The sequence below is a fragment of the Suillus fuscotomentosus genome (genome assembly GCF_016647785.1).
Source record: "Suillus fuscotomentosus strain FC203 chromosome Unknown F5891scaffold_117, whole genome shotgun sequence".
Lineage (NCBI taxonomy): Eukaryota > Fungi > Basidiomycota > Agaricomycetes > Boletales > Suillaceae > Suillus > Suillus fuscotomentosus.
In genome coordinates this window covers 1-13,649 of record NW_024539629.1, presented here as the reverse complement: position 1 = coordinate 13,649, position 13,649 = coordinate 1, and the positions used below count along the sequence as shown (strand labels likewise).

General features: G+C 48.8%; 5 protein-coding genes across 5 annotated transcripts; 2 read left to right on the top strand and 3 right to left on the bottom strand.

Moving 5' to 3' along the window:
- Positions 1–837: 837 nt before the first annotated feature.
- Positions 838–2,422, top strand: F5891DRAFT_73028 (uncharacterized protein). The gene is made up of 2 exons (XM_041373001.1): positions 838–1,881; positions 1,931–2,422. The coding sequence occupies exons 1-2, from the start codon at positions 1,045–1,047 to the stop codon at positions 2,027–2,029; spliced, it is 936 nt and encodes a 311-aa protein (XP_041218386.1). The 5' UTR covers positions 838–1,044; the 3' UTR covers positions 2,030–2,422.
- A 1,776-nt stretch (positions 2,423–4,198) lies between these two features.
- On the top strand, positions 4,199–8,462 carry F5891DRAFT_72966 (uncharacterized protein). Its single transcript, XM_041372996.1, has 5 exons — positions 4,199–4,933; positions 4,994–5,129; positions 5,178–6,839; positions 6,891–7,972; positions 8,033–8,462. The coding sequence occupies exons 1-5, from the start codon at positions 4,490–4,492 to the stop codon at positions 8,153–8,155; spliced, it is 3,447 nt and encodes a 1,148-aa protein (XP_041218385.1). The 5' UTR covers positions 4,199–4,489; the 3' UTR covers positions 8,156–8,462.
- Positions 8,463–8,542: 80 nt separating this feature from the next.
- Positions 8,543–9,896, bottom strand: F5891DRAFT_73009 (uncharacterized protein). The gene is made up of 4 exons (XM_041372998.1): positions 9,272–9,896; positions 9,006–9,212; positions 8,827–8,945; positions 8,543–8,769 (listed from the first exon to the last, which is right to left on the bottom strand). The coding sequence occupies exons 1-4, from the start codon at positions 9,729–9,731 to the stop codon at positions 8,653–8,655; spliced, it is 903 nt and encodes a 300-aa protein (XP_041218384.1). The 5' UTR covers positions 9,732–9,896; the 3' UTR covers positions 8,543–8,652.
- An 83-nt stretch (positions 9,897–9,979) lies between these two features.
- On the bottom strand, positions 9,980–12,407 carry F5891DRAFT_1068662 (heterokaryon incompatibility protein-domain-containing protein). The gene is made up of 5 exons (XM_041363199.1): positions 12,362–12,407; positions 12,234–12,308; positions 12,104–12,139; positions 10,919–12,048; positions 9,980–10,864 (listed from the first exon to the last, which is right to left on the bottom strand). The coding sequence occupies exons 3-5, from the start codon at positions 12,137–12,139 to the stop codon at positions 10,258–10,260; spliced, it is 1,773 nt and encodes a 590-aa protein (XP_041218383.1). The 5' UTR covers positions 12,234–12,308; positions 12,362–12,407; the 3' UTR covers positions 9,980–10,257.
- A 490-nt stretch (positions 12,408–12,897) lies between these two features.
- On the bottom strand, positions 12,898–13,225 carry F5891DRAFT_1068656 (uncharacterized protein). Its single transcript, XM_041363198.1, has one exon. It carries the CDS (start codon positions 13,194–13,196, stop codon positions 13,008–13,010), a length of 189 nt encoding a protein of 62 aa, XP_041218382.1. The 5' UTR covers positions 13,197–13,225; the 3' UTR covers positions 12,898–13,007.
- Between the last annotated feature and the right edge of the window lie 424 nt (positions 13,226–13,649).

Genomic DNA, 13,649 nt, shown 5'->3' with positions numbered 1-13,649 from the left:
CCTGCATGGTTACAACATTTTTAGGACGCCCACACCTGAAGCTTCCTATTTATGGAAGATATCGAGCAGAGTTTGGGGTCTTTCCGACTCAGAGTGGTGGTTGGCGCCCGAACTTCGTTTACTCAAGGTTTGAAATCGTTCGAAGGAATCGAGAGAGGTCCGAATGATAACAGGGTACCATGAACTCATGTTGGTTGTGAAGCTGCAACCCAGCTGGGGGCATCTGGATTTGTAATCTTCAGGCAAGGCCAAGCTGGGAGATTGCTAAATTGATGTGTTCGAGACAGTAACGAGTCGTAAAAATGAGCTCATTATATGATGCGACGTTAGAAGCTGACAGACAGATCCGGACAGACCCGCACGCAGCCGGACGGAGACTGCCGAAAATTCGCATTACATACATAAATTTGAACGGGCTCATTGCATCATCCGAGTCAAACCTCAAGTACGTGAAGATGAGGATGTGTTATTGTGCATGAAGTCTTGTTGCCTGACTCTCCATTCCACACCGCGATGCATAAATCGTTCTTCGTTGTTGTGAATTTGCAATCTTTCATTATAATACTAATCATCGCGGGTCAGCACCTATGGTCTGGTGCGTCAATCATGAAACATATGGCTTAAGCATACCGTATCCTTGTCCTTCATAAGCAGCAGAAGTACTCAAACGACGTGTCACAAGGCGTCACGAAGTCCGTCTCACAAAGACCTTTGGTAGGTCCTCTTCAAGTTACCAAGTAACAAAGACTCAAAGACCGCCTTCGGCGTTGATTGGTGCCACTCCGTTCGGCTATAAATCCAGGTTTGATCAAACGTTCTTGACTATCTGCCACGAGCACCAAGCTCAGCTGTATTACCATTTCGTGTTCCTTCGCTGTTTCTGTCGTTCCCTTGCTTTAATACCTCCCAGTTGTATCTGCATACCCTCGACATCACGAATCGTTTTCCTCTGTTTTCTAACTCTGCGAAAGCCACAATCAGCTTTCCTTGAATCCACAAACCATCTAATCGAACCATATCGCACGTCAACCCTTCAAGTGAATAATGAACAGCATCAATTTCTCATCTGGTTTCTTCCTGAATCTCATTGCCGGTCCGGATCCCTCCTTCGTGCCTTTTGCCCCAGTAAAACCCATCCCTCGGCTGCGGACAAAATGCTGTGACATCTCGATAAACTCGATGCACAAACAGCCTACCCAGTTACGCGAATATCACTTTCATGCATTCTTCAACTGTTCTTGGATGTCTCGTCCTTGCTCTCGTGTTATCAAGTTTAACCCGGACGCACCTATAGAGTGTCAAAAGGCCACGCCACCTACACCCGCGCGTCCTCGTATTAGCGCCAAAGTGCCCGCCGTGCATGAGATACATGATGCTGCTGCTAAATCAGTACGGTCCCGACACTCACACAAACCTTGGAAAAATATCGCCATAACCGAATACGATGACGCGGAGTTCGAGGAACTGCAAGCACGGTTGGTGTTTACCTGGCCGCCCGATTTGGCAGCCTACCGAAGAGAGGTCGAGGAGAGGGGCTGGGGTGAGGCAGCAGAGTATGCTGATGAAAATATTGTCCCTGGTGCCATCTATGACGCTTCACCGATAGAGTCGGGAAGCACAGACAGTTCCATGATCTTGACGCCGACTCGAGAAGATTATGATATTCAAACAGCCTGCACACCGCCGGCTATTCTGCACGAGGGGCTCGTAGAGCCTGAAGTTAAGGCTGGCGTTCTCGAGAAGGCAGTGGGGCTTCAGCGATTGAGACGCAAAGCACCACCTCCACTCAGTCTTGATATTAAGAAAAAACAGCATTTCATCGACGAGATTGGATGCACCCTGCTGATCGGCGATGGTGAGCGTACTGCACGGGAGATACTGGTACGTTTTTCATACCGTTGTGTCGAGTTTGATTCTAAGGCATGAGTAGATGCTAAGCCCGCTGACGGCAGCGATGAACATCACTAGCAAGTTATCTGCAGGGCTCCTCCTCAATATTCATACCTTTTCCGATGGACTATTATTCTGACGACCTAATCTTTGTCTATCACTGTAGCATTACCCAAGTTGGCCGGAGGTTCACTGTATCTGCATCTTCCTTGTCCTGTAGCGATATTATGATTGTATTTTTGGTGCTCCTCTTTCGCCATTGTGAGAGCATCACATGAATCGTTAATCAAATCACTCACTGGCAGACCGTGAGACGTAAGTAGTTGTTAAAATCACGACGGACATAATTTTCCACTCGAAGCTGGACACCGCGGATGGAATTGCAGCTGAAAATACCTTGGCATATTCTTGGACTGATTGCCTGAGGTTATGACGAGCTTGACTTGGAGAAATGAGTTCCCAATGAACCTAAGAAGTCAGCAGATACCATATAGGTGAGTCGTCATATGGCTGTCTGTGCTAAACGTTGACGACCTGCGATCTCCTGCAATTCATTGAGTGAAAAAACACATGTTAAAGGAGGTATGAGGCGAAGAATCAAACGTTCATCTAAGTGGGTTTCATGTAAGCTCACACTTCAATGAACTGCACACTCGCCCCGGAAGCACCTTCACTTCGAACTTAGCTGGTGACATGGAAAACAGTGAACACGCAGACTCGAGTGCGGAAATTCTGAGGAGGCTCATCTCCTCGAGAAACCTGCCGCGGAACTTGGACAAGTGTCAATGTAGAAGTAGAAGTAGAAGCTACCCGGTGCACTCGTTTTGTAGACACCTGCGATGCTAATTCAAGAGGATCTCAGGAGTAGGGGATCCTCTCACTTCCCCAAACCAAGGTGCTGCATGCGATTGGGCAATCACTGTTTTATTGTGAACAATTTGCTATGCCGGTGAGATTATCGAAACTCGCACGAGCAACCTTCAGCTTGGAGAATATCCTTTCAGTCAGCATGTCCAAGGCCTCCCATGATAAGGTTGTATGAATCAGTACTTGGACAGATGGGCGGTGCGCATAAAAGGCTCAATTAGACAATAGAAATTCGATGACGTCTATTGTGCCAGAGGCCACGTCATTCGGATCAAATCGGGACTCGGAAAACGCATTGTTTGTTTCCGACAAACACAGCTTTGAGTCGCAAGATGATTCACTGATTGACACCACATGCATGCATGGCAGCATGAGTACTTGCGGTATATAAAGGATGCCGCCGCCGATGCCACATCATGCATCGATATTCCAATCCTATCCCTCTCCCACAGTACATAGCGCTATCACGTTATCCTTGTGCCCCGTCTTTGCATTCCAGAGCAATGCAAAGACCTGCTTCGCAAGGTAAATCGTGATTTCCTGCTCGATCCCAGCGTAGTATACTGCATACATGCACTGCAGTGTATAAGGATGGTATACCATACATCCCAAGTCTGTTTAATCTCCCACACAAGTCACAGGCATATGCATAGTACTAGTATCTGGCGGTGACTTCCGGCAGCTTACTAGTCAGTGTCTATGTCTTTCTCATGCACAAGTTAACTGTTCAACTTTCACTAGCGGTCCGAGGCTGGATAAAATAATAAGACTCATGACGAATTCCATAACCCGATACGTCCCGTCTTAATGTTGATCTATGCGTTTTCAAGAGGTGAGCTGTAGATGATTCCTTCCAAATTTGCGTCCTCATGACTACATAGAAATTAGTGAAACCAACTCGATCGCCCATCGCCAAGTCGACGTCTTTTGGAAATTCTGTCTCTTCCTCCACGTTGCAAAACAGTCTCGATTCAAGAAAATGGAAGCGATTCGAAGCCCTGAGGTTCTACCGCAGGTTCGTACGTGAGCTTGGACACACTTCTTTCTTGCCTTGAGCCGCGTGGGTAAATCTGTACTAGTCTCCCTTACCCAGTCTCCCCTGCACCCCAAAATGTTTATATCCGAGGTCGATGTATGTTTGAGCGAATGAAGTTTTCCAGAAATACAAAGATACATTGAGATTCACACGCTGTATCGGATGCGAAGCCTGGTCCAGGGTGAGAAATGAAAAAGTCTCGCGGTTAAGTTATTAAAATTCAAGGGGACCTATATGGACCTATGCCACAGCTTCAAGCATCGCTGGTATCGACGATTGATGAGGAAACTTGTAATAATCGTCTGGCTTGTATTGTGTAGCAGTTAAGACATTGCGCAGCAGCTTGTGGGGCCGAGCACAGTTTGCGCTAAACACAAGGACACAAGGGTGTTGCATGAAATTCGGATAACGTAGAAACAAATGCCGAAAGATGGGACTCAAAAGTAAAAAATTTGATTACTAGCCTAGGCTTAGCTGTACGTTTAGTCCCGTCAACGAAGGAAACGAGTAAGGCTTCGGCGCCGACAGTCGAGAAAGGGTCTTTGAACGTCAACAGTCACGACATCGACTCATACCAAACGGTCATACCCAAGTTATACCCTCTCTTTCTCCTTCCAGCGCTACTTTAGCATCACTTGTCGACGACAACGTCGAGCTCGCTGTCTTTGACGACGATACACACACTCTCTAACCGTAATGAAGCAACCACCAGCGTCCCCTTCGTCAGCCCGGTCTCCGCGCAATCAATTAATTGGCCATCCAACTTTGGACCTCCATCACTCACATCATCATCATCATCTCTCTCCTACTTCTGCTTATCCACTCCCGACGAATTTACCAAAACCTACCAAGAGTTCTGCATTTAGAGGTTTACAATCCGTTTTCCAGCGCAAACCACCGGATCGCTCGCTATCCTCGAATTCTCTCCGCTCTTCCTATTCAGCTTCCAACGCATCCGCCACAGATAGTCACAGCCCTCATCCATACGCCGCAATGCCTCCTTTACCTGTTGTATCAAACAATGAACATGTCGATGACGAACAAGAATGTCCTGTATGCCTGGAACCCTTGAGCTTCAGCTTCAGACTTCCCGGAGAAAAGCCCCATGTAGTACCAGAGTGTGGTCACTCGCTTCATGAGGTCAGTTCTTTTCTTATCGTAGCATCTCAGTCCATCACACTCCCGTTCGTCTTACCATAGGCATGCTTTACCGCTGTATATGGCCCTCCTCCAGCCCAATCTCGCTCTGCAGTGCCTCGCAAATCAAATCTTGGCGTCTGCGGTGTTTGCAGACGACCCATGAAAATTGGCGACGGAGACAGTAGCAGAAACAATAGTGAGTCACGCTAGACACAAATTATTCATTAATTTCACTATGCTACAGAACTCGCCGCTCTGACTGGCATGGGCAATCCTCATAACCCTGCCGTATATCCTGGGCGGGATCAAGGCTCACGCTCTCGCCACAGCCCAGTACCTCAACAACCCTATGACCCCACAGATGACGATCCAATAGACCACGCCGTCTCAGTCAAATCAACCCCCAGCGAATCACACTATATCGTCGCACCTTCTATCCAAGTCCGCCCCGAATTTTCTTCTATCACTCGGAATGGCGAAACTTGTCAACCTTTGACCTGCATTGTTGTAATCGAGTTACCTGCCAGGCGTGGAACGGCTCATGTTCCAGGTCCCGTCATGGCTGATGCATACAGTTCTCACAGTGCTCATACGCTCACACGAAATGATACCGTAACAGAGCTGCCTCATCCATCCCAAAGACAAAATGATACCTTGCGACATCCATCCCAAACTCAGCGTTATGATTCATATACCGAGCCATGGTCATCTACCAATGCCGAGTCTTCCTATTATAGACCAGGCCCACCAGCGGAGGAAGAGGGTGAAGAATCATCACCTTTCAATGCTATCGTTGAGGATTTGCGCAACCGGATAATAGATTGGAAGGGCCACGCATTGTCTGGCCTTGGCCCCCTGCAAATGTATGACATGCTGTCCGTCCGCCGAGATGCCCTTGTGCGGGAGTTTTTCGTGTACCTCTTTAAGGAGGCCATCATTTGCGTTGTAGAGGAGAAAAAGCGGTCTCTTGGCCGGTTCCTGTCGTCCCCAGCCTTCAACGATGCCTCGACTTCCGTGTCAGGGTTGAGCAACAACCAGTCCAACAAGGGTGTCCTGCGCCTCAAGGGTCGCATTTATGTACGACATATCAAGCGTATTACCGCGAGCACAAGCGGGGAAATGAGCATCACCATTGAAATGGAAGATGAGCGACTCGACTCCTTCATCCTCGTTTTCAAAGATCGCTCTTCCATGGATGCGTGGAAGAGTCAGATCCAGGGCCTGGTAAATGCCTTTCAAAATCAAGCATCGCCGCCGCAGCCGTCCATCGACCGTGGCCTGGACATGGATGAGTTCGGAGATTCCGGAAAGGCTGCGCGGATGCTTAGCGGGAGCACTGCGTCCACATCACCAAGTACAGTCGATAGTTTACTCCATGGCTCCTCACGCTCCACCATGTCCTCGTCGACCTCCCATGGTTCCACGCCGCAACCTCAATCTAGACAAATGCAAACCAAACTCCAACCCCTCGGTGAGGAGGATGTACTTTCGCACTATGAGACGCATCCTTCAGGCTTGGTCGCACCACATGTATCTACTGGACCCTCCAATTCACTTGCTCCCCTCCCACATACGGCAATTGATCTCATTCTTATCGTGTCGCTTCCTCCACCGAGTGCTGCCCGCAGCACTGCGGCGCTTAAGCTGCGGGTCATCAAGGCATCACTGGACTTTATCCTCGCTTCTCTCGGAACCAAGGACCGTTTGAGTCTTGTAACTTTTGAAGTAGGACCTGGCGGGCGTGTGCGCAAAACACCGTACCTTTGCGTTGGTAAGGCGCTCAGCCGAGGAAGGCTATCCAAATTCATTGATGAAATTGGACGTCCGGATGGGGGACAAGACGACGAGTTCTTGGTGAGAGCATCCAAAGAGGAAAAGACGGACGTTGTGACTGCGGTTAACCATGGTTAGTGGTCAGTTTTTCATTTTTACTTTCTGCTGACCACATGTCTTGAAGGTCTCGATGTTGTACTTCAGCGCAAAACTCGCAATCCTATCTCGGGGATGGTCTTGGTGAGCGATGCTGCTGATAGCACGCGACGTGCACAGATGGATCTTGTTCTTGCCCGTGCCGAAGCTGCAAATATGCCCATTCACTCGTTTGGCTATGGTCGCTCCCACGACCCTGCTTCGCTTTGGCTGATGTCGAACCACACCAGCGGGACATACACCTTTGTCAAGGACTGGTATGACCTCCGTAGCTGTCTTGCTGGCTGTGTCGGCGGCATGATGTCCATTGGCCTACTCAACATGAAGCTGCACATGAAGATCGTCGACGGTCAGCGCTTCCGCATTCGCAAGGTCTCGGGTGGGCCTTCATCCATCCTCTCTACAGATGGCCACAACGTTGACATTGACGTTGGCGAGCTTCGCTATGGCGAATGCAAAGAGATGCTTATCGAGTGTGAGCTCGACAATACTGAGATTCGCCGTCCTTCTGCGCAGAACAGTAATCGCGCGCTCAATGCCACAGATCAGTTCGTGCAGAGCATGGGTCTTGATTCTACGACCATTGACGATGGTACTGATCTTGTGGATGGCATGATGGACCGGATGATTGATGAGGTTCCGGTGTTCGAGGTTGACGGGTCTTTCTATGATCCCAGCGCATCGAAACAAATTTCACGCCTCGCCCATCCCGTCCTCTTGACGATCACTCTCCTTCCTCAAGCTACCACTATCTCTCCCAAGCCAGTCAAACCATCAGATCCAGTAATCGTCCGGCGCAGAATGGAACTTCTCGCATCTGACATGATCACGCGCGCTCTTGTCCTCGTTTCGAGGAAGAACTACCCTCAAGCCCAGAAGATCATGAACGAGACCAAACGCATCTTGCACACTGTGCTGCAGAGCATCTCCAAAACACTTCCTCCGCCCAATACCGAAGGCACGACGATGCGCAACCGCAAGGATGTCCTCACTCTTGCTGCGGTGCGTGCGATGCAGGCTATACTCCAAGACCTTCAGATTTTGGCAGAGGCTTTAGAAGAAAATGTCGAGCTGTTTGCACATGACCAGCGGAATTTTGGTGCACAGCAGGTGCGTGTATGTTTTTTTGACGATCTAACAAGTAGGACTGACTGTGGGCCACGATTATAGGCTATGATATTGCGCGACCAGAAAAGTTGGAGTGGACGCAGTGCCACAGAACGCCTGTTCTGGACCATTGACAACTCCATAGAACTGGTTTCTCGGAGTACCGATTGGGTAGCGCGCGACTGATACCCCTGCCCCAAGACATCATCTCTTTCTCTTCTCTTCTTTATTATGTCCCTCGGCTGGCTACCCTATCTCATTTGTGTTCATGCTTTCTCGTTCTGTTATGCCAGCGTGGTTTCAACCTCATTACGCTCCTTCCCTTGTGTCACTGTCCTTCCTTGTCCTTGTCCTTGTCCTTAAGTATCACCCAGCTCCGGACCCTCTTAATGTAACCTCCCGCAGTCTCGTCTTTATGTCGAGGGATGCGCTTTATGAATCCTCTCTTCCTGGATGTTCCTAAATTTTTATTTCCGCGTGTTATTTACTTAACTGTGACTTCTCATTATATATCCACTCCCACTTTTCTTTTATTCCTGGCCCAAGAGGTGGGAGTAATGTAGTTGTTTGATTATGTAGGAAGGAATAAAGCTTTTTTATCATCATTCTCCTGTTCATTATAATGAGCGTAAAGTACCTATGTATGATGGAATTATCATGGCGTGGAGGTGGGCTGTTAGTGTTTATTCATAACCTAGTCGTTGGCGCTCTTCGCGATCACGTTCGAGTTTTGTGACTTTATTTTCGGTTTCTGTGAGGACGTCATCCCATGCCACGAAAAGTTCGGAGAGCGCATCCACCTAAAAGAACAAGTCAAATTGTGAAAACCGGTTGAAGATGTACGAACGAATACGCACATGAGTAGCATGTCTGTCGACAAGAGCTGCTATTCGTTTCTCTAACGACGCAGCCAATCTAATATCCTCCTGATGCGCTTCCAAAAGCGCGTCCAAACGAGGCTGCAAGGTTTCATAGTCTAGAGACAATCGGAAATGAGAATCTTGGTGAACGATCAGTATGGGTCTGCACGACAGACCTGCGAGTCTTCCAGCTGCTGTCACGCCTTTCTGTTCTAGCATTTCGATCTCGCGCATGTCCCTATCTGCAGCTCGAATTTCTGGTTCCATCTCTACCAGGAGCGCTTCAAGTTCTTCTGGGGACATGTTTTCGTATGCCGGGGCTGGCCCAGGGAGCACCCCTGACAGAGCAAATGCTGCAGTTAGTAGATGGGCGTGTAGGTCATCTATAGTAGGGGATGGACGCGTCAGAAACGTGACGAAAGACGTGTTTTGATGACCTTACATTTGCTCATGAATCTCTGAAGACCGTCGTTGGATTGTATGACGTTGTCGAGGCGCTGTTGTACGTCCTCGGCTAAGCGAATGAGGGTTTCACCGCGCTTGAGCTCTGGTACTTTGTCCTTTCCTTTACGATCCCGCGCATCCTGCCGCACGCCTAGAATCAGCGCTTCCAGCCAGCGGAGTCTCAGCTCCAGCGATAGGACGGGATCTATGACGGGAGGCGCGGTTGATGGTTCGAGTTGTGCTAAAGGCATCACAGCAGCCGGAGTCGGCTGTTCATCAGACAGCTCTGACTGGGCATCATCCAAAGGTTCTACGAGTTCCTCGAGGGATTGCGAAACAGATCCAACACTCATTTGATGTCCAAGTTGGCTGGGCGGAGGTGATGACGGTGGAGGTGTGGAAGATATTATACGATGTCGCTGGAAATCTCCCAGGAATACACTTCCAATGGCTGACATGGAGACAGAATACCGTTAATCGTGAGATATTACCCTTGTATCTTAATACGTCTCGTAGTGAAGTTGTTCGTTATTGGAACGATCTACTAGGTGGCCTACTAGAAAAGGGACCAGACTCGGAAAGCCTCGTGCCTTTCTCCTTGAAGCCGCGCGCACTTGCTAGTTACTATCTGTGATCAGGTTTTCCGGGGGGCAGATGCGGCGCCAGGGCCCAGATAGCGCCTCATGACACTCGTAATTCACACATGTAAGTAAAAGCGGTCGAATGTCCAGTGTACTCGCTAACTACAAAATATCGTAGTTGTATCGTACAAATGATAAACATGATAAATGCGGCTTCCAGGCGAACTGATAATATCTTATGTATGTCAGTAATGATGCAGTGAACAGAGTGAGGTTTCGGTGAAATGTTAAGTTATGTATCAGTTTATGAATCTTAAAGATAATGCTTGGCTTGGATATACCAGAATAATTCATGTATGCGAAGACTTTGGCGACGCGCCAAGGGATATAACACATCATTGTATCACTGAAGATGAAGAAACCGTACTCCGTACGTTTGCGGGGAAAATCGCTCAAGCTCCGCAACAATACGTTCTCCTGTGGATACTCTTCTGAACCGGCCATCGCGAAGACGTTCTAGCAGGATCGCAAAGAATTGGTTCTTGAGTCGTTGACGAAGCAGCGGCATGGTAATGTGGTATACATGCGAAGAGTCATAAGACAGTCGTGGATCCCAGGTTCGTGCCAGCAGATAACGAGATGAGGAATGGCGGTCAGGTGTAAATATTTCCAAATTCTCGGAGGTGACAAGACTGAATGGTCGGATGCCGTCTGCACAACAAGAGTATGACCCCGAGACCGGTGTGAAGTAAAGCGACAGTACTTCATGCACAAAGCACGGCACAGTGATGTGAATTTCAGCGTTAAGAGTGTATGGCCGTGGGGGCTTCTCAAGCAGTCTGGCAAGGGGTATCATCTCGCTCCCTTCAAACGGAAAGCTTGTAGATCGTCCGAGCAGAAAAATGCTCTGACTACTTGTGGTCTTTGCAATGTGTGGTGCGCCATCGTCGTCAGACATCTCAACGCTTAGCTCCTGACCTGTGTTGTGACCATTCCGGACACGAGACGAGCTGAACATAATACATATGAGCACAAACACGCACTTAAATTGAAAAAAATCTCACTTTCTTGCCCTGCGGATAGCCTTTTTAAACACATAGACGACCTTAGCAGCCAACGCAAAGCTCAAAACAGGATGAGGGAGGGTGTCGAAACACATTTCCATAGTTGCGAAAGGAGCGTTCGAGAAACAACTCGGGGAGGAAGGAAGGCAAGTGTTCAAAGTGGAAGGCTGCCCAATCCAGTCGAGGAGAGTCGCATCTCCCGTGCGCCTCATGATCTCCATCAAAAGTCGAGAGAATGCCTGATCACCTTCTCCGTAGGTAACTGACATAGTGAATCCGAAGATTCCCATCAAGCAATACGCTTCGTCTTCCTTCTCCTTGGTCACTCTATTCTGAGCCCATCTGAGCTTCATTCGAGGGTGCTCGACACTTGGGGAATAGAACTTGAGGTAACTTTTCTGTATCCCAGTTGCAGATTCTAACGCAACCAGGATCTCAGCAACGTTCTTGTGGTTGGATTCTGGGGAAAATGGAGTCCAGTCCTTCTTGTAGAGCCGAATGACCTTGGCGGCAAGCAGCTCCTGAAGAGTCCAGCCTCTCCGGAACCACTCGCTCAGTAAAAGTGCCTGACTGCTGGATTCCACGACATCAGAGAGGTAGATGATCGTCAGTGCCGACCCGCGATACCATGAGAACATGGACGAGATGGACTTCTGTACTTCGGCGCTGCTCCCCTGATCAATGCAGCATGTGTCGATCCACGTCCAGCGAAATCCACGACTGCGCGCCTTATCGCAGAGATTACGAACTTTGTCGAATCTCGATGTAGAAAGTGTATAGACCCCCTCTTGCGGGATATCTTTGAAGCCAGGTTCGTCGCCCTCCCACCTGTGAGAGAGCATGGTATATTCAAAGAAGGGTTTGACCACTTTAAGGATGTACTGCTTTTCTTCCAGAGCAGACCTGGTGGTTGTGAGGTGGAGAAGCCAGCGAAATATATTCGACTCTTCGAATTTCGTGATGAGAGCGGAGCGAGCATAGATTTTTCCATCTTCGGTATTCAGCAACCGAAGGGGCATGTCACGAAGTATTGAATCTGCGATATCTTGAATCGCCTGCTTGACTTGCTGTTTGCTCACGTTTCCAGGTGGAAGGTCGTCTTCTCCGTCACCCCGTGCGGTATAAAAACTCTGCGATTCAATTTATATGTCAGGTCATGTATCGTGTACAAGGAACAAGGTTTACCTCCACAGAGGATTGTCCATCTGGGATCCGAAACATCTGTAGTGAACAAGGTTGTGGAGGTCAACAGAAGAAGCAGGCAATAAGTTGTTACCCCGAGGAACTCGTACTAAATGAGAATAATTGATCATACCTTTCGTAAGTTGACGATGACTCCTTTCAGGTGCGCAGGAACGTGTGGCGGCTGGTACCAGATGGACCTTGAACCCTTAATAGTGTGATAAGCTGATACCCTGCAAAGCATTGGGTTAACAGATATACTATTTCTGGCTTGAGAGCACCCGCGTCTAACTCGTAGCTTCGGGATTAGATATCTTCAAGTATACTTGTAGAAAACCGGCATGAGTAGATTCATACTACACTATGATAATCGGGGAAGGGCAATGACAAACTTGTAGCACATTGCGTCAATGGACCCGGAAATTCCAGGGTCACCGGGTGGGCCGGCCGTAGCTAGCGCTCACGGCCTATCTGCCGACAGCGCCATGTGCATCGAATGTTATCACGTTGAACAATATGATGCACAAAAATGCATAATAGCGTAGTACTCACCAGTATGAAACTGAAGGAAGTCAGAATCGCCGTGTCAGAGGGTGTGTCGTGGGCCACTCGCGGGCTGGGCAGGTTCAACGATATCATGGTGACAATTAGGGTCACTTTGGCTCGACCACCTCAGACCTGCCAAGCCGCCAAACTTGAATATGATAAGAGTCTGTGACATGATACTGCTCAAATGATTGGGACATACTCGAAAATAATACCCACAAATATGAGTCACTATCACATCAGGAATCTTATAAATTTAACTTGAATACGATAGTCACTACACGAAGAAAAACTAGGTATACATCAAGTCAACATCAAGTAGTACACATACAACCGAACTTCCAACTTATTCCTATCTTACTCAAACACTATCCGACATTTCCATCGAAAGCTGGCTATACCCCTCATCCACCCTCCGCCTCCTCACCAATCCCTTCACCGAATCCCACATATCATCCAACACATTCATCCCGCTCTCGAACAATGTCTCCCCAGGGACCATCTCCCCGGGCATCACGCTCAACACTGGCCGTCGCCACCATCGCAGCATCAGGGAACTCGTCACTACGCTCACCGACGAGAAACGCCATTGCGGCACCTGCCAGCATCGGATGCATATACAGCCCAAAGGGTAAGAACACGCCCATCGCAAGCGGAATCCCAAGTACATTATATATACACGCCCAGACAAGATTTCGTCGGATCGTCGAGAAGATACTGCGCGAAAGGTATAGGCAGCGACGACGTCGAGGAGATCAGAACGCATGAGAACGATGTCGGCGCTTCTATAGCTACGGAGGTCCCTGAGGAGAGGGCGATGCCGACTGTGGCAGCCACAAGGGCGGGTGAGTCATTGATGCCATCACCGACCTGAAAGGATAAGATGCACAGGTCAAATTCAAGTCATCCGAACAAAGTAGAGACACATGCCATTGCTACACCGCCATTGCCCTGCTTGATGAGATCGGTTAAAGGGACGCCTTGCCTTTGTGGACTCATGTTG